The sequence below is a fragment of the Ranitomeya variabilis genome, chromosome 1, assembly GCF_051348905.1.
Source record: "Ranitomeya variabilis isolate aRanVar5 chromosome 1, aRanVar5.hap1, whole genome shotgun sequence".
Classification (NCBI taxonomy): Eukaryota; Metazoa; Chordata; class Amphibia; order Anura; family Dendrobatidae; genus Ranitomeya; species Ranitomeya variabilis.
The window spans coordinates 117,856,627-117,879,889 of NC_135232.1; the positions used below are offsets into that span (position 1 = coordinate 117,856,627).

Sequence of the window (23,263 nt, forward strand, 5' to 3'; positions counted from 1 at the left end):
GTAGGGGCCCCCCATATACAGCATGAGCTATCACACAGGCCTCTATAAACAGCAGGGAGTCCCTCTATATACAGCATGAAAACACACAAATACACACACAGCCTCCCTATATATGGCTTGAGACCACACCCAGTCCCCTATATACAGCATGAGCCCCCACATAGCCTCCCCATATACATTATGACCCCACACACAGGTCTACTCCCCTTATATACTATATAACACTTTCTGTATCCTTCTGATGCCGATAGTGGTGAAATCGGGATGCATGGCTGAAGGAGGGCGGCAACATGGTGCTGCCCGTGGGTCAGTGTTTTCAGCACTTCAGCTGTCATGGTCCGTGGGCTGGCCTGGAACAGCCAGAGCCAGATGTCACCCGCGGGGTGCGCTTTGCCCAGGTCTGGGTTACAGAATGCGTTTTCTACCTGTGACGGGCTTGATTGTCACTTGATCTTTTTTGTACCAGATAACTGTGTTGTAGAAAATTAATTTGATTCCTAATTTCTTGAGAATATTTGTCATAGATAGAACTGTCAAAAGTTGCTTTGGTGCAGCCATTACTATCATTCTGTGTAATACCGGGCAGCCACAGGCGTCCCAATAGATGGAGGCTTAGCAGCATAAAACCTCCGTTATTAGAGCAGGGCGTATCTATTCAGCATATGAATGCACTACATTTGTAGTGTCCTTTTGATGTACACATTAAAACCCCCTGCCCCATCCGCAGACACCAAACACATCCATAGAGCCCCACTCACCATATATTTGTCACCAGAGTCTCCTGACGCCATCCCATAAGCAGGTACCGGTATATGTCAGTTTAATGCACATTTAACAGAAATTGTTAATGTAACTAATTTATTGGAATGTTTGCTCACTATCTGTGCCATATTTTGTACTGTTTTTACAATGTTTTATTCATGTTCTGCCCTCAGGTTACATCATTAACACTGTTTGTCACACATTACCCTCCTTTGTGTGAATTGGAAACCTGCTATCCTACTACTGTTGGAAACTACCATATGGCTTTCTTTATCGATGCAGCACAAGGCAATGTACATGGTATGATGGCCAATTTCCACTTTCTTAATCATGGCTTAACCATTGATTTTTCCATCACTTTGTTTTACCCTTTCTAGTGGTCCAGGTTCACACCACATTTCAGTCACAGATTTGTGATTCCGTCTGAACCCCTAAAAAATGGTTTTCAGACTTGCCCCTATTGGATCCATACACTTACACACTATTAAACAGAGTCAAAAGCATGCAACTTTGGATTTCTTTTCAAATTTTTTTCTTCGATTTTTAAGTCTGAAACAAAAGTGCAATAGACTACACTATAGTTTCCATGGTCAAAATGGAGTCCAATGTTGCGTGTTTTGTACTCCATTTGGCAATTAAAATCAATGTTTCATTTGAGAAAACATCCAAAGCTCTTTTTTCAAGGGTTCAAATAGAATGTGTGGCCAAAACACGAGGTGATCATACCTCAAGATGTTACCAGCCTTCCACAGGTTGGGCGATTACTTCTAGATCAGTGGTGCATCAACTGCTGAGATGCCCATTGATTGCCAGAATCGGGGATGTCTGACCCCATTTGAGTGGAGTACAATGCTCTCTCAGCAGTACAAAGCTATCTTTGCAATTCTAGGAATGTGATCATTTATATATAGGCTTTCCACGGTGTGCACCCAGCCAATATTTCGAATTGGAACTGTTTGTACTATATCAGGCAGTAGTGGTAATATGCCTATGCTGAAACCCTCATCCGTGAGCTCTTATAGCCAGGAAAAGTTGCCACCAGCTATACATTTTAAATATAACACATTCACAAGGCTTTTCTACCAAAACACAAACGATCATACATACGGTGTATCACTGCCTCCCCCTTAATCCCTTTATGTTGCTGATCCATTAAGAGCAACAAGATAGGTGCATGTCACTTCAAGTTTTTAGCCAGCTGAGCAATCTTCTAAGCACGTGTACAGCTGAAGACCTGGGAGAGTACCAAACTATTTTTTTTTATTTAGCTATCTTATAGGCAATGCAAACTTATTTATTTTTGTACTACACTTAATTACCTTATTTTGCTTTCTTCTCTTCCAAACACCATGCCGCCGTGCTATTTTACATAGTCAGTTCATGCCTTTTAGAAGCTGGTTTAAGTTGCAGCTCATCCAAGGTCTACACTCTGTTTACTAAGTACAGGTATTCTCTTCTCTGAACCTATTTGCTCTTCACTTCTATATTCAGAAAGCGAAATGTCCTACTCCTTTGTAAATAAATTACAGATTTTGCCGAGCTGTAGTTGAAAGGAACTTCTAAGACAGTCTGATCATGTAAAACAGCACTGTAGGCTGGTCATATAAAACAGCACCCCTTTCTGGTCATGTAAAACAGCACCCCTATCTGGTCATGTAAAACAGCACCCCTATCTGGTCATGTAAAACAGCACCGAAAGCTGGTCATGTAAAACAGCACCGAAAGCTGGTAATTTAAAACAGCACCCCAAGCTGGTCATGTGAAACAGCACCGCTGGCTGGCCATGTGAAACAGAACCACGAGCTGGTCATGTGAAAAAGCACCTCGAACTGGTCATGTGAAAAAGCACCACAGGCTGGTCATGTGAAACAGTACCGCAGGGCTGGTCATGTGAAAAAGAACCGCAGGCTGGTCATGTAAAACAGCACCCCAATCTGGTCATGTAAAACAGCACCGAAAGCTGGTAATTTAAAACAGCACCCCAAGCTGGTCATGTGAAACAGCACCGCTGGCTGGCCATGTGAAACAGAACCACGAGCTGGTCATGTGAAAAAGCACCTCGAACTGGTCATGTGAAAAAGCACCACAGGCTGGTCATGTGAAACAGTACCGCAGGGCTGGTCATGTGAAAAAGAACCGCAGGCTGGTCATGTAAAACAGCACCCCAATCTGGTCATGTAAAACAGCACCGCAAGCTAGTAATTTAAAACTGCACCCCAAGCTGGTCATGTGAAACAGCACCGCAGGCTGGTCATGTGAAACAGCACCGCAAGCTGGTCATGTGAAAAAGCACCTCGAACTGGTCATGTGAAACAGTACCGCAGGCAGGTTGTGTGAAAAAGCACCTCAGGCTGGTCATGTGAAAAAGCACCTCAGGCTGGTCATGTGAAAAAGCACTGCAGGCTGGTCATGTGAAAAAGCACCTCGAGCTGGTCATGTGAAAAAGCACCTCGAGTTGGTCATGTGAAGCAATACCGCAGGCTGGTCATGTGAAAAAGAACCGCAGGCTGGTCATGTGAAAAAGCACCTCAGGCTGGTCATGTGAAAAAGCACCGCAGGCTGGTCGTGTGAAAAAGCACCGCAGGCTGGTTATGTGAAAAAGCACCGCGCAGGCTGGTCATGTGAAAAAGCACCTCGAGTTGGTCATGTGAAAAAGCACCTCGAGCTGGTCATGTGAAAAAGCACCACAGGCTGGTCATGTGAAAAAGCACCACAGGCTGGTCATGTGAAAAAGCACCGCGAGCTGGTCATGTGAAACAGTACCGCAGGGCTGGTCGTGTGAAAAAGCACTGCAGACTGGTCAAGTGAAAAAGCACCGCAGGCTGGTCAAGTGAAAAAGCACCGCAGGCTGGTCAAGTGAAAAAGCACCGCAGACTGGTCAAGTGAAAAAGCACCGCAGACTGGTCAAGTGAAAAAGCACCTCAGGCTGGTCATGTGAAAAAGCACCGCAGGCTGGTCAAGTGAAAAAGCACCGCAGGCTGGTCAAGTGAAAAAGCACCGCAGGCTGGTCATGTGATAAAGCACCGCAGGCTGGTCAAGTGATAAAGCACCGCAGGCTGGTCAAGTGATAAAGCACCGCAGGCTGGTCAAGTGATAAAGCACCGCAGACTGGTCAAGTGAAACCTCATGTGGCATGGTGTTTGTCCAGAGAAGACAGAAAAATAAGGTAATGAATTAGATTACAAAAAATCATTACTTTGCAATGCCTAGAATATAATTATCATTACTAAAAAAAAAAAAGTTATTCTTTAAGATTAATGTATACGCATCCGGTTTGCTGGTCATGTCCTATTTGTCATCTATTTGGTGTTCATGGGATATAGCCTTGATAAGAGTGCTCTTAAATAACTTAAATAAGGCTGTTTTCTTTTAATTGTACAGCATCATTTTTTTTTGTTTGTTTTTTACTGAGGTTTTCTCTGATTCTACAGGGACCGACGTTGCTGAAAAGGCTGAGAATATCACATTTTTATATCAGATAACTCAAGGAATTGCTGCAAGGAGTTATGGATTGAATGTTGCTAAACTGGCAGCTGTCCCAGAGGAAGTTTTAAAGAAAGCAGCCTGTAAATCTAAAGAGCTGGAGGGGTTAGCGGAGATGAAAAGGTAGAAATATCAGCAATATATTTTGCACTCCGGACTCGTAAATCATTGTATACGTACACTTCCATGCCCTCTACTGATTATATACAGGCTAGACAAACCTTTAAAATGTAGGACAGCAGTTGATTGATAAGTATTATCCCATTGAGGCTAATGGTTTTTGTCTAATTATTGACTTATTCTACAGCACTGATATATACCGAGTATGATCACCATTACTGTCGGAATATTTTACAGAATTATGTCCTACAGTAGTCCTACAGGTGAGCAAAAAGATTTGCAGGACCCTGGTCCAGCATCCACTTTGGTACTCTGTGGGAGCCGGACCAGGGCAATGTGTAAATCCCCCGCAGACATCTTAGCCACCTCTTGTAATTGCTAGTCTCCACAAAGTCATGACATAGAGGAGAACAAAATAATCTAATCAGTACTTCACAGCCAACCAATAAGAATTCATATTTAAAATTTTTAGAGCAGATTTCAAGATGAAAGTGGTCTGATTAGTTGTTATTGGCCAACACAATTTTATCTAGAAATTACAGACATTAGGATCAAGGCAGAGACTTAAAAAATACATTTAACTCAAAAATCTAATTTTAACAATAAGTTATTGCTGATATCACATTCCCTTTAAGAGGGAAATTCTTCAGAAGCTATTTTTTATGTCACATATCTATGTCAGAAAATCGAATGGATGAGGTCTGTGACCTTTATGAATTTTCAGAATAGATGTGATTTAACACCACCCAGTGATATTTGAGTGAAAATCTAAGCAAAAGACCATTGACTGTGACCAGAACAAAGGGTGTTGAAGCAATTTGTAGAGCTCTTTCGGTGCTGTAAATCAGTGGTGATCTAACTTCACCGATTTGCTTCTTTCACATGCACCTATGACATGTCAAAAATCACTTTGCCAGAATTGACCTTAAAGTAAAGATCCTTTGAAACCTCTACAAGCGGGAGATATTCTAGTATTAATATCCTTTTTCCCATCCCCACACCATATAGAGAGACGTTCAGGAATTGCTTTATTTCCCGGTTGGGTCATGCATTCTGGAAGCTGGAGCAGTTGTGGAGGTTCTTGCCCAGCTAAGACTATGTCCAGTGATGCCTCGCTCTGGAGGATGTGGTGAAGTCTCCACTTGTTTTCCTCATGGCCGCAGTGATGGTTTCTGGGGTAATTCACGCACATACGCGGAGGGAAGATGATCATGACCTGGAACATCTGACGTCCCTTCCAGGGGCGTGGCTGTCCCAAACACAAGAGAGTTGAAAAATGATTCAGAGTGAGGCACCTGCAGTGTTATAAGGGGTGTGTGCACTATACCGTTCCTTTCCTGTAGAAGGGAAGACGAGCCAAGCCAGGGATTCTGTTGAGAAAGCAGCCCCTCCGTGCCTACTAGGGGGAGTACATCAAATACCCTTCTGAATTCGGGGCTAATGCTGTCTCCCCTTGAATGTATTTTGCTACAGGACAGGCCCAGGAAAGCACAGAATAAAACAAAGAATAAAGATTGTGCACTGTAGAGCCAAATTCTAACTATCATATGATAAAAGGCTGTACCAGCATTGCATTGAAAAAGATTGGCAGAAGAATCTTTATGAAGAACCTGAAAGTGATAGTTAAAACAGAGGTCAGGAATTCACTTAAGGGACCTAAAATTAGGACCCCTTTTGTTCCTACTGAGAAGCAGGATAGATTTGGGGATACAAGTTCTAACAAGAACTTGGAAAATGGGGAATTAGAAGGATTCTAATCAACTTCATCCTCGTCCACAGATGATAGCAGAAGATACAGATAAATTAGTAAAGGCAGTTAGGGCCACAATGAAAATTGATGAAGTTAAGGAGCCCAAAACCATACAGGATGTGAAAGCAGGAATGCTTTTCAGTGCATAAAAAACATGTCACTGATAAAGGAGGAGTGGAAGAAGCCTGGTTAAAAAAGGGTTAATTCCAAAGGGGTTAAAAGAAAATATCCCTTTGAATCTGATGTTTGTCAGTGTTGGGAAAAGGCCCCAAAATCTGTGCAGCCATTTCACATGAATCCCGCAAATCGTTTTTGCCCTGTGATGACATAGGCCACCTGAAAGATCCCTTGGATAAAAAGGCAGAAAGTTTCCTAAAGAGGGCCTGAGAGTCGAGGGCAGCATCGTTTAAGCCAAACATTGCATCAACATGCACAGCAAGATCTCTAATTGTATTATTAGATCATCTGCAATCTGAGATTAAAAATAAATGTCCTCGGGATCAGATTTTAGCCAGCTTTCCTACCTTTCAAAAAGTGGCTGACTTTTTAGCAGAAGCCTCCGCAGATGCAGTAAGGCTTAGGCTACGTTCACATTTGCGGTCAGCGCCGCGCGCCGCAGCGTCGCCGCATGCGTCATGCGCCCCTATATTTAACATGGGGGCGCATGGACATGCGTTGTGCTGCGTTTTGCGCCGCAAGGCCGCAAGCGTTGGACGCAAGAAACGCATCAAGTTGCATTTTTTTTGCGTCCAACTTTCGGCCAAAAAGGACGCATGCGGCGCAAAACGCAGCGTTTTAGCGTGCGTTTTGCCGCGTTTTTGTTTGCGTTGTGCGCTGCGGCGCCGACGCTGCGGCGCACAACGCAAATGTGAACGTAGCCTTTCAGCTCCTTATCTGTCTCCTCTTGCATGGCTCTTTGGTTAAAACATTGTTCATGGGATTTCTAATCAAAAAGTAAACTGTGCTGAATGTCAGGGAGAATTCCTCTTCGGACCAGTCCTGGATTAGATCCTGTCAAAAACAGCAGATACCAAGAACAGGTTCCCCGCTAATTCCTTTCAGCGGAAATTCTTTAGTCTTCTGGAAGGAGACTGTTTGTGTCCACAGGAACCAGAACTTCTTTTTCTGAAATGCTATATGGCATCTACAGGATGCATATTGCCACATACCTATCCTTCAGAAACATCAAAAATTTCTAAGGGTGGCAGTAAATATCCAAGGGACTTGCCATCACTTTAAGTTTCACTCTCTTATGGTCAGGTTGTCAGTGTCTCCAAGAGTGTTTACAAAGATAATTGCAGAGATGTGAGCCCATATCATCGTATTGTTCACTGCATATTTAGACGACTTCCTGATAGTTGGAAAGACATGGTTAAACTGCAGTAAGGTGGTAAAACACGTATCCAGTGTCCTAGCTTCCTAAGGATGGCTGGTAAATCCTAAATCAAAGGTGATTCCGGTACAGACGAAAGTTTTTCTGGGAATCCTTATGGGTTTGTGCAATCAGATATCTTTTCTTTCAGAAGGAAAGGTAGACCACATAACCGGAAGTGTATCCAGTCTGATCAGGAATCCAATAATCTCGCTGAGGGGAGCTATGTCCATCCTAAGTCCCTGTCATCTTGCATTCCAGCAGTTACATGGCCACGGGGTAATTGCAGAACACTTCACTGGGAGGTTCTGTATGCATAAAAAATATGCAGGGGACACCTTGACAAGAGAATTAGGATTTTGAAAACAACTCTGGAGTCCTTAGTTTGATGGCTATGCCAGGAGAATCTTTTACAGGGAGTTCTTTGGGAAATCTTGAATCCATCAGTTATCACCACAGATGTGAATCCTTTTGGTTGGGGAGTACACCTGGAGAACAGCTTTTCAGGGACAATGATCACTAGCTCTGAGACAAGCGCCCTCAAATCTGAAGGAAATAACAGCAGTCAGGTTGGCTCTGGTAGAAGCCCTACCTGTACTAGTAGGCCAAAATGTGAACATTCTTTCAGACAACAGAACAGCAGTGTTCTATATAAACAAGCAGGGGGCGCAACGTCCATTTCCAGGGTCGGACAGGCCCACCGGAGGATTTTCCGGTGGTGGGCCCAGGCACTGACACCTGCTGGCATACTTGCCAGCAGCTGCCTAGGGCCCCCACTGTTCCAGGGGCCCCGAGCCCAGTGGTGTGTCGCTAATAGCAGCACACCCAACAGCTATGGGGCCCCTGAGTCAGGGGGGCCTGCCCGGTGCCAGCTGAGCAGCAGCTGGACACAGAAGCCTGTCCCCACTGTTAAAGAGAAATGAATATTCACGGAGAGGAGTGAGTATTCATTTCACTTTAATAGCGGACAGTGTTAGCCGCAGGCTGAGGCTAACACTGCCCGTATGTAAAGCAGGTGTGGCTGCATCGGGGCCCCGAAGGTGGGCCCCTGCTGGACAGCTAACCCTGAGGGCAATCGGTCAGGGAGCGATCCCTGCAGCTTGGCTGCGAAGCGGAGCTGCAGGGATCCGATGCTGTCCTGCTTCCTGCCCACTGCCCGGTGCTTCCTGTCTGACACAGCGCGACTGGATGATGTCATTATTCAGCGCTGCTGTTTCAGAGAGAAAGCTGCCAGCGACAAAGATGCTGCCGGGATGTGCTGCGGCTGCGGGGAATGTGCGGAGAGGTGAGGTGTCTGTCTGCGTTCATGTATGTGGTGCGGTGCTGTGTGTGTATTGGAGATGTGTGTATTGGAGATTGGCAATGATGTGGGTGGTGGAGAGAAGAGTGATGGGGATGGTGGGGGAGAAGGCAGTGTTGGTGGTGATGGAAAGAATGATGGGGTGGTGGGGAGGAGGCAATGATAGAGGTGGTGGAATGGGCAATGATAGGGTGGTGGGGGAGAAGTCAATGATGGTTGTGGTGGAAAGGACAATGATGATGGTGGAGGGGAGGCAATGATGGAGGTGTTGGAATGGGCAATGATGGGGGTGATGGGGAGAAAGCAATGATGGTTGCGGTGGAAAGGACAATGATGGTAGTGGTGGAATGGACGATGGTGGTTGTAGGGGAGGAGGCAATGATGGTGTCAGGACTCTGAACATTTTTTATTACCTTTTGTACATTACTGCCCTTTTCCAAGATGGCGTCTTTGGTCTCATGTGCACTGTGTCTTCCTGCTATAAAACGCCACCCCAGCCTTCAGTCTGTGCTAGAGTATTCTGCCTTGCATCCAGCTCCTGACCTCTGGTGACTCCCTGTCTATATACCTGCTCCTGTGAACCTGTGGGGTTATCCTGCTACTCTGCTCTGAGTTCCTGCTGCATACACCAGTTTCAGTAATCCTCCTTCATCTGCTGCTCGTGTTTGCTTCCATCTGCATTTGCTGGACATGTAAGCTGTTTCTGCTCTGCAAGAACCTTAGACTATTACCCAGACCTCCCTGGTTGAGCTAAGATATTATTTGAACTGCCTTATAAGCATATCTGTCTGTGTTTTGGACTAAGCAAGGACTTATTCGTGTCAAGTATCCTCAAGAATAATTGTGCTTCATAGACTTTCTGCGTGATTGCATTTTCCTCTGAAGTTTCCTATAGACTGCTGAGCTGCATTTGATATTTGCACCAAGTGTTGTGGACTTGAGTTTCTCTCTGCACCTGTTTGAATCACCGTGTGATAATATAGACTTTACCACTTATAAAACTGTGTCCTGTAGTTGTCTTTTTCCACGCAAAGAGTCTCCTGAGTTATCCCCTATAATTATTACAGATGGAGGTGGTGAAATGGGCAATAATGGGGGTGGTGGGGGAGAAAGCAGTGATCGTTGTGGTGTAAAGGACAATGATGGTAGTGGTGGAAAGGACAATGGTGGTTGTGGGGGAGGAGGCAATGATGGAGGTGGTGGAATGGGCAATGATGGGGGTGTCTCTGATGACCAAAACAAGAAAACACATGGCGGTGGCAGAGGAAAATCTGCCTCTATCAACAGATTACCTAAACTGAAAGGACAATATCAAAGCAGACAACCTAAGTCACCACCAATTAAGTAAAGACGAATGGCTATTGAACCCTGCACTATTTCAGAAGATAGTCTTAGAATCATAGAATAGAATCATAGAATGGTAGAGTTGGAAGGGACCTCCTGGGTCATCTGGTCCAACCCCCTGCTCAAAGCAGGATTCACTAAATCATGCTAGACAGATGTCTGTCCAGCCTCTGGTTGAAAACTTCCATTGAAGTAGAACTCTCCACTTCTCATGGCAGCCTGTTCCATTCATTGATCACCCTAACTGTCAAAAAGTTTTTTTCTAATATCTAATCTGTGTCTCTTCCCATTCAGTTTCATCCCATTGTTTGCAGACCGGTCACCATTCTGGTCGCTATTCTCTGAACTTGCTCCAGTATGTTAATGTCTTTTTTTTAAATGTGGTGCCCAGAACTGGACACAGTATTCCAGATGAGGTCTGACCAAAGAGGAGTAGAGGGAAATAATGACTTTGCGTGATCTAGACTGTATGCTTCTGTTACTACATCCCAGAATTGCCTTTGCCTTTTTTGCTGCTGCATCACACTGTTGACTCATGTTCAGTTTATGATCTATTAGTATACCCAAGTCTTTTTCACATGTGCTGTTGCTTAGCCCTATTCCTCCCATTCTGTATATGCTTTTTTTTTCATTTTTATTGCCCAGATGTAGTACTTTGCATTTTTCCTTGTTAAAAACCATTCTGTTAGTTGCTGCCCACTGCTCCAGTTTATTTATATCTTTTTGAATCCTCTCTCTTCTCTAGTTATAGCTGTCCCTCCTAGCTTTGTGTCATCTGCAAATTTAATCAGTGTACCCTCAATTCCTTTATCTAAATCATTGATAAAGATGTTAAACAATACAGGACCCAGGACAGAACCCTGTGTTACCCCACTTGAGACATTCTTCCAACTGGATGTGCAACCATTTATGACCACTCTTTGGGTCCGATCACTGTTGTGAATTTGCTTTTTGCTCCCTCTAGTGGTTACTAGTTTTTTGACTCTGGTTTTTCTGTCATTCCTTTTATCCGCACCTGGGTCGTTAGTTAGGGGTGTTGCTATATAAGCTCCCTAGACCTTCAGTTCAATGCCTGGCAACGTAGTTATCAGAGCTAGTCTGCTGTGCTCTTGTCTACTGATCCTGGTTCCAGTTATATCAGCTAAGTCTGCCTTTTGCTTTTTGCTATTTGTTTTGGTTTTGTATTTTTGTCCAGCTTGTTCCAAATCTATATCCTGACCTTTGCTGGAAGCTCTAGGGGGCTGGTGTTCTCCCCCCGGACCGTTAGACGGTTCGGGGGTTCTTGAATTTCCAGTGTGGATTTTGATAGGGTTTTTGTTGACCATATAAGTTACCTTTCTTTATTCTGCTATCAGTAAGCGGGCCTCTCTGTGCTAAACCTGGTTCATTTCTGTGTTTGTCATTTCCTCTTACCTCACCGTTATTATTTGTGGGGGGCTTCTATCCAGCTTTGGGGTCCCCTTCTCTGGAGGCAAGAAAGGTCTTTTGTTTTCCTCTACTAGGGGTAGCTAGATTCTCCGGCTGGAGCGTGTCATCTAGAATCAACGTAGGAATGATCCCCGGCTACTTCTAGTGTTGGCGTTAGGAGTAGATATATGGTCAACCCAGTTACCACTGCCCTATGAGCTGGATTTTTGTATTCTGCAGACTTCCACGTACCTCTGAGACCCTCGCCATTGGGGTCATAACAGTTTGCCAGGCCAGTATTAAATGTTTAATGCGTTGCAGAAGAGGGATTATAAGAAAGAAGATTCTGAGTTTTTTTTTTTTTTTTTTTTTTTTTCTTTCTTCTTCCCCTTTACCTCAGAGTGGCTATGCTTGCTGCAGACATGAATGTCCAGACCTTGATTACAAGTGTGGACCAGCTGGCTACTCGTGTGCAGGGCATACAAGACTATGTTATCAGAAATCCTAGGTCAGAACCTAAAATACCGATTCCTGAACTGTTTTCCGGAGACAGGTTTAAGTTTAGGAATTTTGTGAATAATTGTAAATTGTTTTTGTCCCTGAGACCCTGTTCATCTGGAGACTCTGCTCAGCAAGTAAAAATAGTTATTTCGTTCTTACGGGGCGACCCTCAGGATTGGGCTTTTTCGCTGGCGCCAGGAGATCCGGCATTGGCTGATATTGATGCGTTTTTTCTGGCGCTCGGTTTACTTTATGAGGAACCCAATCTTGAGATTCAGGCAGAAAAGGCCTTGCTGGCTATATCTCAGGGGCAGGACGAGGCTGAAGTGTATTGCCAAAAATTTCGGAAATGGTCCGTGCTGACACATTGGAACGAGTGTGCACTGGCCGCTAATTTTAGAAATGGCCTATCTGAAGCCATTAAGAATGTTATGGTGGGTTTTCCCATTCCCACAGGTCTCAATGATACTATGGCACTGGCTATTCAAATTGACCGGCGGTTGCGGGAGCGCAAAACCGCAAATTCCCTCATGGTGTTGTCTGAACAGACACCTAATTCGGTGCAATGTGATAGAAAAACCGCAAATTCCCTCATGGTGTTGTCTGAACAGACACCTGATTTAATGCAATGTGATAGAATCCTGACTAGAAATGAGCGGAAAATTCATAGACGCCGGAATGGCTTGTGCTACTACTGTGGTGATTCTACACATGTTATCTCAGCATGCTCTAAACGTATAGCTAAGGTTGTTAGTCCTGTCACCGTTGGTAATTTGCAACCTAAATTTATTCTGTCTGTAACTTTGATTTGCTCACTGTCGTCTTATCCTGTCATGGCGTTTGTAGATTCAGGTGCTGCCCTGAGTCTTATGGATCTGTCATTTGCTAAGCACTGTGGTTTTACTCTTGAACCATTAGAAAATCCTATTCCTCTTAGGGGTATTGATGCTACGCCATTGGCAGCAAATAAACCGCAGTATTGGACACAGGTTATCATGTGCATGACTCCTGAACACCGCGAGGTGATACGTTTCCTGGTTTTACATAAAATGCATGATTTGGTTGTTTTAGGGCTGCCATGGTTACAGACCCATAATCCAGTCCTGGACTGGAAGGCTATGTCAGTCTCAAGTTGGGGCTGTCGTGGTATTCATGGGGATTCCCTGCCTGTGTCTATTGCTTCTTCTACGCCTTCGGAAGTTCCGGAGTATTTGTCTGATTATCAGGATGTCTTCAGTGAGTCTGAGTCCAGTGCACTGCCTCCTCATAGGGACTGTGACTGTGCTATAGATTTGATCCCAGGCAGTAAGTTTCCTAAGGGAAGACTGTTTAATCTGTCGGTACCTGAACATACCGCTATGCGTTCATATATCAAGGAGTCTCTGGAGAAAGGACATATTCGTCCGTCTTCTTCCCCCCTTGGTGCGGGATTCTTTTTTGTGGCAAAAAAGGACGGATCTTTGAGACCTTGTATTGATTATCGGCTTTTAAATAAGATCACTGTCAAATTTCAGTATCCTTTACCGCTGTTGTCTGACTTGGTTGCCCGGATTAAAGGTGCCAAGTGGTTCACCAAGATAGACCTTCGTGGTGCGTACAACCTTGTGCGCATTAAGCAAGGTGATGAATGGAAAACCGCATTCAATACGCCCGAAGGTCATTTTGAGTACTTGGTGATGCCTTTTGGGCTCTCCAATGCGCCTTCAGTTTTTCAGTCCTTTATGCATGACATTTTCCGGAAGTATCTGGATAAATTTTTGATTGTTTATCTGGATGATATTTTGGTTTTTTCTGATGATTGGGATTCGCATGTGGAGCAGGTCAGGTTGGTCTTTAAAATTTTGCGTGAAAATTCTTTGTTTGTCAAGGGCTCAAAGTGTCTCTTTGGTGTACAGAAGGTTCCCTTTTTGGGGTTCATTTTTTCCCCTTCTGCTGTGGAGATGGACCCAGTCAAGGTCCGAGCTATTCTTGATTGGACTCAGCCCTCGTCGGTTAAGAGTCTTCAGAAGTTCTTGGGTTTCGCTAACTTCTACCGTCGTTTTATCGCTAATTTTTCTAGCATTGTGAAACCGTTGACGGATATGACCAAGAAGGGCTCCGATGTAGCTAACTGGGCTCCTGCTGCCGTGGAGGCTTTCCAGGAGTTGAAGCGCCGGTTTACTTCGGCGCCTGTTTTGTGCCAGCCCGATGTCTCACTTCCCTTTCAGGTTGAGGTGGATGCTTCAGAGATTGGAGCAGGGGCCGTTTTGTCGCAGAGAGGCCCTGGTTGCTCTGTTATGAAACCTTGTGCCTTTTTCTCCAGGAAGTTTTCGCCTGCCGAGCGAAATTATGATGTGGGCAATCGGGAGTTGTTGGCCATGAAATGGGCATTTGAGGAGTGGCGTCATTGGCTCGAGGGTGCTAAGCATCGTGTGGTGGTCTTGACTGATCACAAAAATCTGATGTATCTCGAGTCTGCTAAACGCCTTAATCCGAGACAGGCCCGCTGGTCATTGTTTTTCTCCCGCTTTGATTTTGTTGTCTCGTATTTACCAGGTTCAAAGAATGTGAAGGCCGATGCTCTTTCTAGGAGCTTTGTGCCTGATGCTCCTGGAGTCGCTGATCCTGTTGGTATTCTTAAAGATGGAGTTATCTTGTCAGCTATTTCTCCGGATCTGCGACGTGTGTTGCAGAGATTTCAGGCTGATAGGCCTGAGTCTTTTCCACCTGACAGACTGTTTGTCCCGGATAAATGGACCAGCAGAGTCATTTCCGAGGTTCATTCCTCGGTGTTGGCAGGTCACCCGGGAATTTTTGGCACTAGAGATCTGGTGGCCAGGTCCTTTTGGTGGCCTTCCTTGTCAAGGGATGTGCGGTCATTTGTGCAGTCCTGTGGGACTTGTGCTCGAGCTAAGCCTTGCTGTTCTCGTGCCAGCGGTTTGCTCTTGCCCTTGCCTGTCCCGAAGAGACCTTGGACACATATCTCCATGGATTTCATTTCTGATCTTCCGCTATCTCAAGGCATGTCCGTTATCTGGGTGATATGTGATCGCTTCTCCAAGATGGTCCATTTGGTTCCTTTGCCTAAGCTGCCTTCCTCTTCCGATCTGGTTCCTGTGTTTTTCCAGAACGTGGTTCGTTTGCACGGCATCCCTGAGAATATTGTGTCAGACAGAGGATCCCAGTTCGTTTCTAGGTTCTGGCGATCCTTTTGTAGTAGGATGGGCATTGATTTGTCGTTTTCGTCTGCTTTCCATCCTCAGACTAATGGACAGACGGAGCAAACCAATCAGACTTTGGAGGCTTATTTGAGGTGTTTTGTCTCTGCTGATCAGGACGATTGGGTGACATTCTTGCCGTTGGCTGAGTTTGCCCTTAATAATCGGGCTAGTTCCGCCACCTTGGTTTCGCCTTTTTTCTGCAACTCTGGTTTCCATCCTCGCTTTTCTTCGGGTCATGTGGAGCCTTCTGACTGTCCTGGGGTGGATTCTGTGGTAGATAGGTTGCAGCGGATCTGGAATCATGTGGTGGACAACTTGAAGTTGTCACAGGAGAGGGCTCAGCGCTTTGCCAACCGCCGCCGCGGTGTGGGTCCCCGACTACGCGTTGGGGATTTGGTATGGCTTTCTTCCCGCTTTGTTCCTATGAAGGTCTCCTCTCCCAAATTTAAACCTCGTTTTATTGGGCCTTACAAGATATTGGAAATCCTTAATCCTGTATCTTTTCGTCTGGATCTTCCTGTGTCGTTTGCTATTCACAATGTATTTCATAGGTCCTTGTTGCGGCGGTACATTGTGCCTGTAGTTCCTTCTGCTGAGCCTCCTGCTCCGGTGTTGGTTGAGGGCGAGTTGGAGTACGTGGTGGAGAAGATCTTGGATTCTCGCCTCTCCAGGCGGAGGCTTCAGTACCTGGTCAAGTGGAAGGGCTATGGTCAGGAGGATAATTCCTGGGTGGTCGCCTCTGATGTTCATGCGGCCGATTTAGTTCGTGCCTTTCATGCCGCTCATCCTGATCGCCCTGGTGGTCGTGGTGAGGGTTCGGTGACCCCTCACTAAAAGGGGGGTACTGTTGTGAATTTGCTTTTTGCTCCCTCTAGTGGTTACTAGTTTTTTGACTCTGGTTTTTCTGTCATTCCTTTTATCCGCACCTGGGTCGTTAGTTAGGGGTGTTGCTATATAAGCTCCCTAGACCTTCAGTTCAATGCCTGGCAACGTAGTTATCAGAGCTAGTCTGCTGTGCTCTTGTCTACTGATCCTGGTTCCAGTTATATCAGCTAAGTCTGCCTTTTGCTTTTTGCTATTTGTTTTGGTTTTGTATTTTTGTCCAGCTTGTTCCAAATCTATATCCTGACCTTTGCTGGAAGCTCTAGGGGGCTGGTGTTCTCCCCCCGGACCGTTAGACGGTTCGGGGGTTCTTGAATTTCCAGTGTGGATTTTGATAGGGTTTTTGTTGACCATATAAGTTACCTTTCTTTATTCTGCTATCAGTAAGCGGGCCTCTCTGTGCTAAACCTGGTTCATTTCTGTGTTTGTCATTTCCTCTTACCTCACCGTTATTATTTGTGGGGGGCTTCTATCCAGCTTTGGGGTCCCCTTCTCTGGAGGCAAGAAAGGTCTTTTGTTTTCCTCTACTAGGGGTAGCTAGATTCTCCGGCTGGAGCGTGTCATCTAGAATCAACGTAGGAATGATCCCCGGCTACTTCTAGTGTTGGCGTTAGGAGTAGATATATGGTCAACCCAGTTACCACTGCCCTATGAGCTGGATTTTTGTATTCTGCAGACTTCCACGTACCTCTGAGACCCTCGCCATTGGGGTCATAACAGATCACTAAGCCAGTTATGAATCCACCTAACAGTTGCCTTGTCCATTCCATACTTAGTCATTTTTTCAATAAGAATGGTGTGAGATACTTTGTCAAATGCTTTGCTGAAAGTCAAAATATACTATATCTACAGCATTTCACTGATCCACCCAGTCAGTGATTCTGTCATAGAAGGAAATTAAGTTAGTCTGACATGACTTATTAGTTATAAACCCATCTTGACTCTGGTTAATCACTTCATTCTTATCCAGGTACTTACATACATGTTGTTTAATAATTTGTTCAAAGATCTTTCCTGGTATGGAAGTCAGACTCGCTGGACTATAGTTCCCTGGGTCCACCTTCTTCCCCTTTTTGAAGATAGGAACAACATTTACTCTTGTCCAGTCTTCCGGGACTTCTCCTGTTCTCCAAGAATTTTCAAAGATTGTGGAGAGTGGTTCAAAAATTTCTTCTGCTATCTCCTTCAGTACTTTTCGGTGTAATTCATCGGGACCAGGAGACTTGAATTTATTTATGTTAGCGAAGTGTTTCTTCACTATCTTTTTGTTTATAGATATCCTGGATTCTTCTATTCCTTTAATAGGACAGTGAGGATCAGTTGATGTTACATTTCCTTTCTGAGAGAAAACAGATGAAAAATAGGAATTTAAAAGTTCGGCCTTCTCAACATCCTTTCTTACCATTTCATCCTGTAAAAATCCTATAGCATCTTTGACTTTTCTTTTCCTTTTGACATATCCCCCAAATCATTTTTTATTGCTTTTGATGTCTCTTGCAAGCCTTAATTCATTGTCAGCTTTAGTTAATCTGATTCATGCCCTGCAGGTCCTGCAGACAGCATTATATTCTTTAGATATGCCTCCCTCTTTCCATTTGATAAACATTTCTTTCTTCCTTTTTAGCATGTGTTTAAGTTCTGTGTTCATCCATCCTGGTTTCCTTAAATCCTCTGTATTCTTCCCTCTTTTTGGAATTGTTAACTATTGTGCTTTGAGAATCTAATTTTTCAAGATTTCACATCCCTCCTGGCCATTTTTGTCCTTAAGGATATCCAGCCATTGGATCCCTCCGATTCTCTTTCAGAGTCCCTTAAAATCTGCCTTTCTGAAATCTAACCTTGAAGTCTGAGTCTTCACAGGTCTTCCTCCTCTATTTATCCAAAATTGTAAAATAGCATGGTCACTACCTCCTGGGGTCAGCCTCTAATAGATCTTTTTGCAACCAAAGTCAACAGGAAGATGCCAAAGTTTTTTACCTAGATCCCAGGGATTACCCCTGTAGGGTGAGTGCTTTTCTCGACAAATCATGTCAGAAGTTAGCCTATGCCTTCCCACCGATCTCAATGATCCCATTAGTTTTACGAAAGATTCGATCTGACCTAACCGAAGTAATCTTGATAGTACCCTTTTGGTCCAAGAGAGTATGGTTCACTTGGTTAAGACTAATGGCAGTGGAGTATTCATGGCTTCTCATGGAAATCCTAGACCTCCTTTCCAGTCTTATGCCCGGAGTAAATAATTTCCATTAGAAGGCATTGCGTTTGGGTGGCAGCTCCTTGAATCAAAGGGATTTTCCAAAAGTTTAGTTTCTACAATGATGAGAGTAGGAAGAAGGTCTGGAAGAGTTTTATGAATTTCTCTAAAAACCCTTTCAGCAGAACTCGGTGCAATGGTCTAGGATTTTGGAATTCTTGCAGAAAGGGCAGAAATTAGGACTGTCAGTTGACACCCTTAATGTACCAATATCAGCCTTGGTCATTCTTTTTGACCAGAAAATTGCAGACCCTCCATGGGTAGTGAGGTATATATGGTCAGTGTGTAGGTCTAGACCCACGGTTCCATCTCAGGTTCTGCCATGGGACCTTATTTTAATATTAGATGGCCTAACTAGATCAGTGCAAAAGAGGGGGAGTGGCCATGCCCCCTGTTCTCTGCAGAGAACTAGCGACAATCAGGAGACTCGCTGATAACAGCTTGGAGCTGCACACTAATTTAACATCCCAGATGGGAGGTGTAAGCCGTAAAGAGCTGCTTCTGTCACGCCAGCCCCCTGATAATGTATACTTCACTGCAGCACAAGATGAGGGGGCATGGCCTTCTACCTGCTAGTAGCATCCAGCCCCCTGATAATGTCTCCTTCACTGCAGTCCCAGATGATCGGGTTTGGTGGGGGAATGGCATGCTCCTGGCTTTTAGTAGCAGTCAGCCCCCTGATAATGTCTCCTTCTCTGCTGCACAAGATGAGATGATGTGGCCACACCCCTAACTTCTAGTAGTACATAACGTCCCAGACAGGAGGAGGGAACAGTTAGGCTATGTGCACACGTTCAGGATTTCTTGCAGAAATTTCCTGAGCAAAACAGGACATTTTCTGCAAGAAATCCGCATACTTTTCTCTCGCGTTTTTTACCGCGGTTTTGGTGTGGTTTTTTTTGCTGATTTTTCCGGAGGTTCCCAATGCAATAATATAGTGGGAAATCCGCAAAATTAAGGCCGTGTGCACACGTTGCAGATTTTTCGCTTTTTTTCGTGTTTTTTCGCTATAAAAACGCAAAAAAAACCGCATACATTGCATTGGGAACCTCCAGAAAAATCCGCAAAAAAAGCGGTAAAAAACGCGAGAAAAAAGCATGCGGATTTCTTGCAGAAAATGTCCTGTTTTGCTCAGGAAATTTCAGCAAGAAATCCTGAACGTGTGCACATAGCCTAATGAACATGCTGCGTTTTTTACTGCGATGCGTTTTTTTCGCGGGAAAAAAAAAACGCATCATGTGCACAAAAATTGCGGAATGCATTCTAAATGATGGGATGCATAATGTATGCGTTTTTTTCACATTTTTATAGCGTAAAAACGCGAAAAATCTGCAACGTGTGCACACAGCCTAAAGAGCAGTTCCTGTCAGACTAAATCACAAGTGTTACAAAGATAAGAGAACTGCACTGGGCATCTCATCTTTATAGTTTGAAGACAGGGACAGTGCAAACAAATGTATCTCCCCAGAGTACCACTTTATAACTATCCTACTGGTGGCCCTTACTTCAGCTAGAAGGATAGGGGAATTACATGCTTTATCAGTAAATGAACAATTTACCAGTATTCTCCCTCACAGAGGGGTCATTAGACCGGACCCAGCTTTTCCAGCTTTTATTCCTAAGTTGTCCTCAACCCTTCATAGCTCTCCAGAAATTACTGTACATTACCTTCTCTTTGTAATGAGCCTAAGGAAGAGACTAGATTCCATTCTTTAAATGTCAGAAGGTGTTTAATTCAGTACTCAGAAACACACGTCTGGGTGGCGGAAAACTACCTCTCTTTTTGTTCTTTTTCAAGGTCCAAACAAAGGCCAGGCGGCATGTAAAGGGACCAGGGCTCCATAGGTTAGATCGGTAGTTTCATTAGCCTATTCTTCAGGCGGACACCCCGTTTCTGAATATTTAAAAGCTCACTCTACAAGAGTGGTATCTACTTCGTGGGCAGAAAGGGCCTCTCTTGAGCAAATTTGTAGGGCATCAATTTGGTCTTCACCATCCACCTTTTTTAAACACTACCCGCTGGATGTGTTCTTCTGATCTTTCCTTTGGGAGAAAGGTTCTTCAAGCAATGGTTTCTCCCCAAGAATTTCTTTATCTCTCTTTGTAGTGCTGTCGAGGGATGGGAAAAATAATTACATACCGGTAATTTGATTTTCCGGAACCCACGACAGCACCCTTCCTAATTCCCTCCCTTATACCCTCTATAAGTCTTGGAATTCCTTTAATCTTCTCAGTTTTCACCAGGTGCAGCAGAAGAAAAATGGTTTGGTAGAGAAGTATTCTGCCTAGTTGCAAATAATAAATAAATATATATATATAAATAAATATATATATACCGTATATTATAATATATACACACTCACATTGTATTTTGCGGATTATAAGTCGCATTGGACCACAAGACGCAACATAGGAAAAACATTATATATGTATATATGAAATAGTGATGCATATCTTATATTCCTTTTTAACCGTAGTTTACTTGGGGTGTGGCTGCGGTGGAGCGGGGGCACAGGAGACAGGGTCGCTGCTTAAGGAGGGCAGTAGAGGCAGGATCGGGGCAGTGCTGCTGTGCCTGGGAACACAGAAGGTGTCGGTGCTGGTGAACAGAGCCCATTTTCCCTATGATGTGATACGGAGGCAGACGAGATCTCAATCTGCACTTGCGCCACTGGAGGCAGCAATTTTGCAGAAACCCACCGCAGGGATATCATAGGGAAAAAGGACTTCGCTCACCGGCGCCAACACCTTCTGAGATCCCAGGCACTGCAGCCTCACTTCTGCTGCCACTGTGCTCCTGAAGAAGCAACCCTATCTCCTGTGACCCCTTTCCATCGCTTCCAGCCCCTGGTAAGCTCACTTCCATTTTCCTCCTAAATTTATAGGAAAAAAAGTGCATCTTATAATCTGAAAAATACACTGTATGTTTATCTGCCCCCTTCTGGATTTCCTATTTATTTGCATGTTTGTCACACTTAAATATTTCAGATCACCAAACAAATTTAAATATTAGACAAAGATTACACAAGTAAACACAAAATGCAGTTTTTAAATTAAGGGCTTTTTTATTAAGGGAAAAAGAAATCCAAACATACAGGGCCATGTGTGAAAAAGTGAGTTCAAATTCCCTAGCCACACCCTGGCCTGATTGCTGCCACACCTTTTCTCAATCAATAAATCACTGTCAGGCATGTCCTGTTTAAAAGTGAAGTAGCTAGCAAAAGCTAGACACTGCGCTGTGAGGATTCTCCAGTGTCGGCAGTGGGGTGACCGCAAGTGTGCCATTTGCTTACATGCAGTCACATTTTAACTAGACGTGTGCAACCTCGCTCAATGTAAGTCTATTGAGCAATGTCAGATTGGTTTACTTGGAATGTGACCGGTAGTTTCTAACTACCTGCCTGTTCTGCCCAGCGCCTATCTCTGCCTTCTCAAAACGTTCACAAACAGCACCTACCCATAATTCTGCTGCTTCATTTGACCTCGTATCAACAGAACATCTTTACCCCCTCGACGTGACTGCTGTTATCATGCTAGTTGACAGCCGGCTCCTCACAGTTAGGCAATGGGTCCTGGCTGTCAATAAGCATGACATCTGCAGTAACGTCCAGTCATCAGAGCAGAGTGGAAGAGAAGCAGCTGCTCTGTCGATGTGATGTCACCAGAAGCCTCAGAATCGGTTCATGACCACTCTGAGCCAGCAGAAATCAACGTTGACCAGAACAGACAGGTAGCTAGCAACTACCTGCCTAGTTCTTAGGTCCATAAGAAAAAAATAAAATGGTCCCAGATAACCCCTTTAATCCTGAAAGTGTAAATATTCTGACTCATGCCTCATGTACTCATTTAACGAATAATATAGAAGGTGATGTTGTGATTCTTTATTTTTATATTATGTTCTTTGAAAAGTATATTACTGTAACTGTCAAGTGTTTTTTTTATGACCCTTAAAAAATCAAGTACTAACCAATTTTGATTATTGGCAGGAATAAAATGAGGACATTTCAAACCGCTTGGAATATTCAAAGCGCTAAGGAACTGAAAGAATTATTGAACTTTGGATCATCTGATTATTCATCATGATAGACGAAATGTGGAAGTCATTGGGGTGAAGGCGATGTAAGCGCTGTGGATGCGCTGAATGCATTTTTTATGATTGTGCTGAATATAAATTGGAAAATGGACCCTAATATACATGAAAAATGAGGCACTGGGGACATAAATAATGCAGTATCTTCAGTATATATCAGCCCATATAAGACCACAAAGGAAAAGGTTTACAGTAAGGTTGGTTGTGTTATAGGACGGACACTATTTAAGAAACTTTAAGTATTATTTTCTTGAGTATTTGGTGCACAATTCCTACGTGAAATCATGAACATAAAAAAATAATTTTGTAATTACACATTGACTAGTTATTTCATTTTCTTGCAAAAATCTCGAGAAACTATGAAAAGAACTGACATCCTTATATATTTGTATAATATTGGGGCGTACATAGCACACTTCTGGTCAGATTGTATCTTATTGGCCTTCATCAGCTGAAACAGTAATGATTATTTCTCCTACGTATCATTGGGGGACACAGGACGAATGGGTGTTATGCTGCTGCCACCAGGAGGACACTAAGTTAAACACACACAAAAGATTAACTCCTCCCCTGCAGTATACACCCACAGGCTGGACAATCCAGAGCCAGTTCTTACTTAGTGTCTCAGGAGGCACTTGGGTCCTCAGGACCCCACCAATTTTTAGTTTTTGATTTAACGGAAAGAAGGGAGCGACAGGCAAATTTTTAGCTCTGATCTCTCCCGCACCAACAACGGGCAAGTACACGGAGCGTTCCTCCTGTATCCTTTCCCGCAACGATGGATGCCAGCCCTGGCTC

General features: G+C 44.1%; 1 protein-coding gene across 1 annotated transcript in view; it reads left to right on the plus strand.

Moving 5' to 3' along the window:
- Positions 1–22,778, plus strand: part of MSH3 (mutS homolog 3) — a 240,166-nt gene extending 217,388 nt beyond the window's left edge. Inside the window, exons 22-24 of the mRNA XM_077288361.1 lie at positions 936–1,062; positions 4,194–4,368; positions 22,362–22,778. Coding sequence (XP_077144476.1) covers positions 936–1,062; positions 4,194–4,368; positions 22,362–22,458 — 399 coding nt within the window. The 3' untranslated portion in view covers positions 22,459–22,778. The remainder of the gene's footprint in view (positions 1–935; positions 1,063–4,193; positions 4,369–22,361) is intronic.
- Positions 22,779–23,263: the final 485 nt, after the last annotated feature.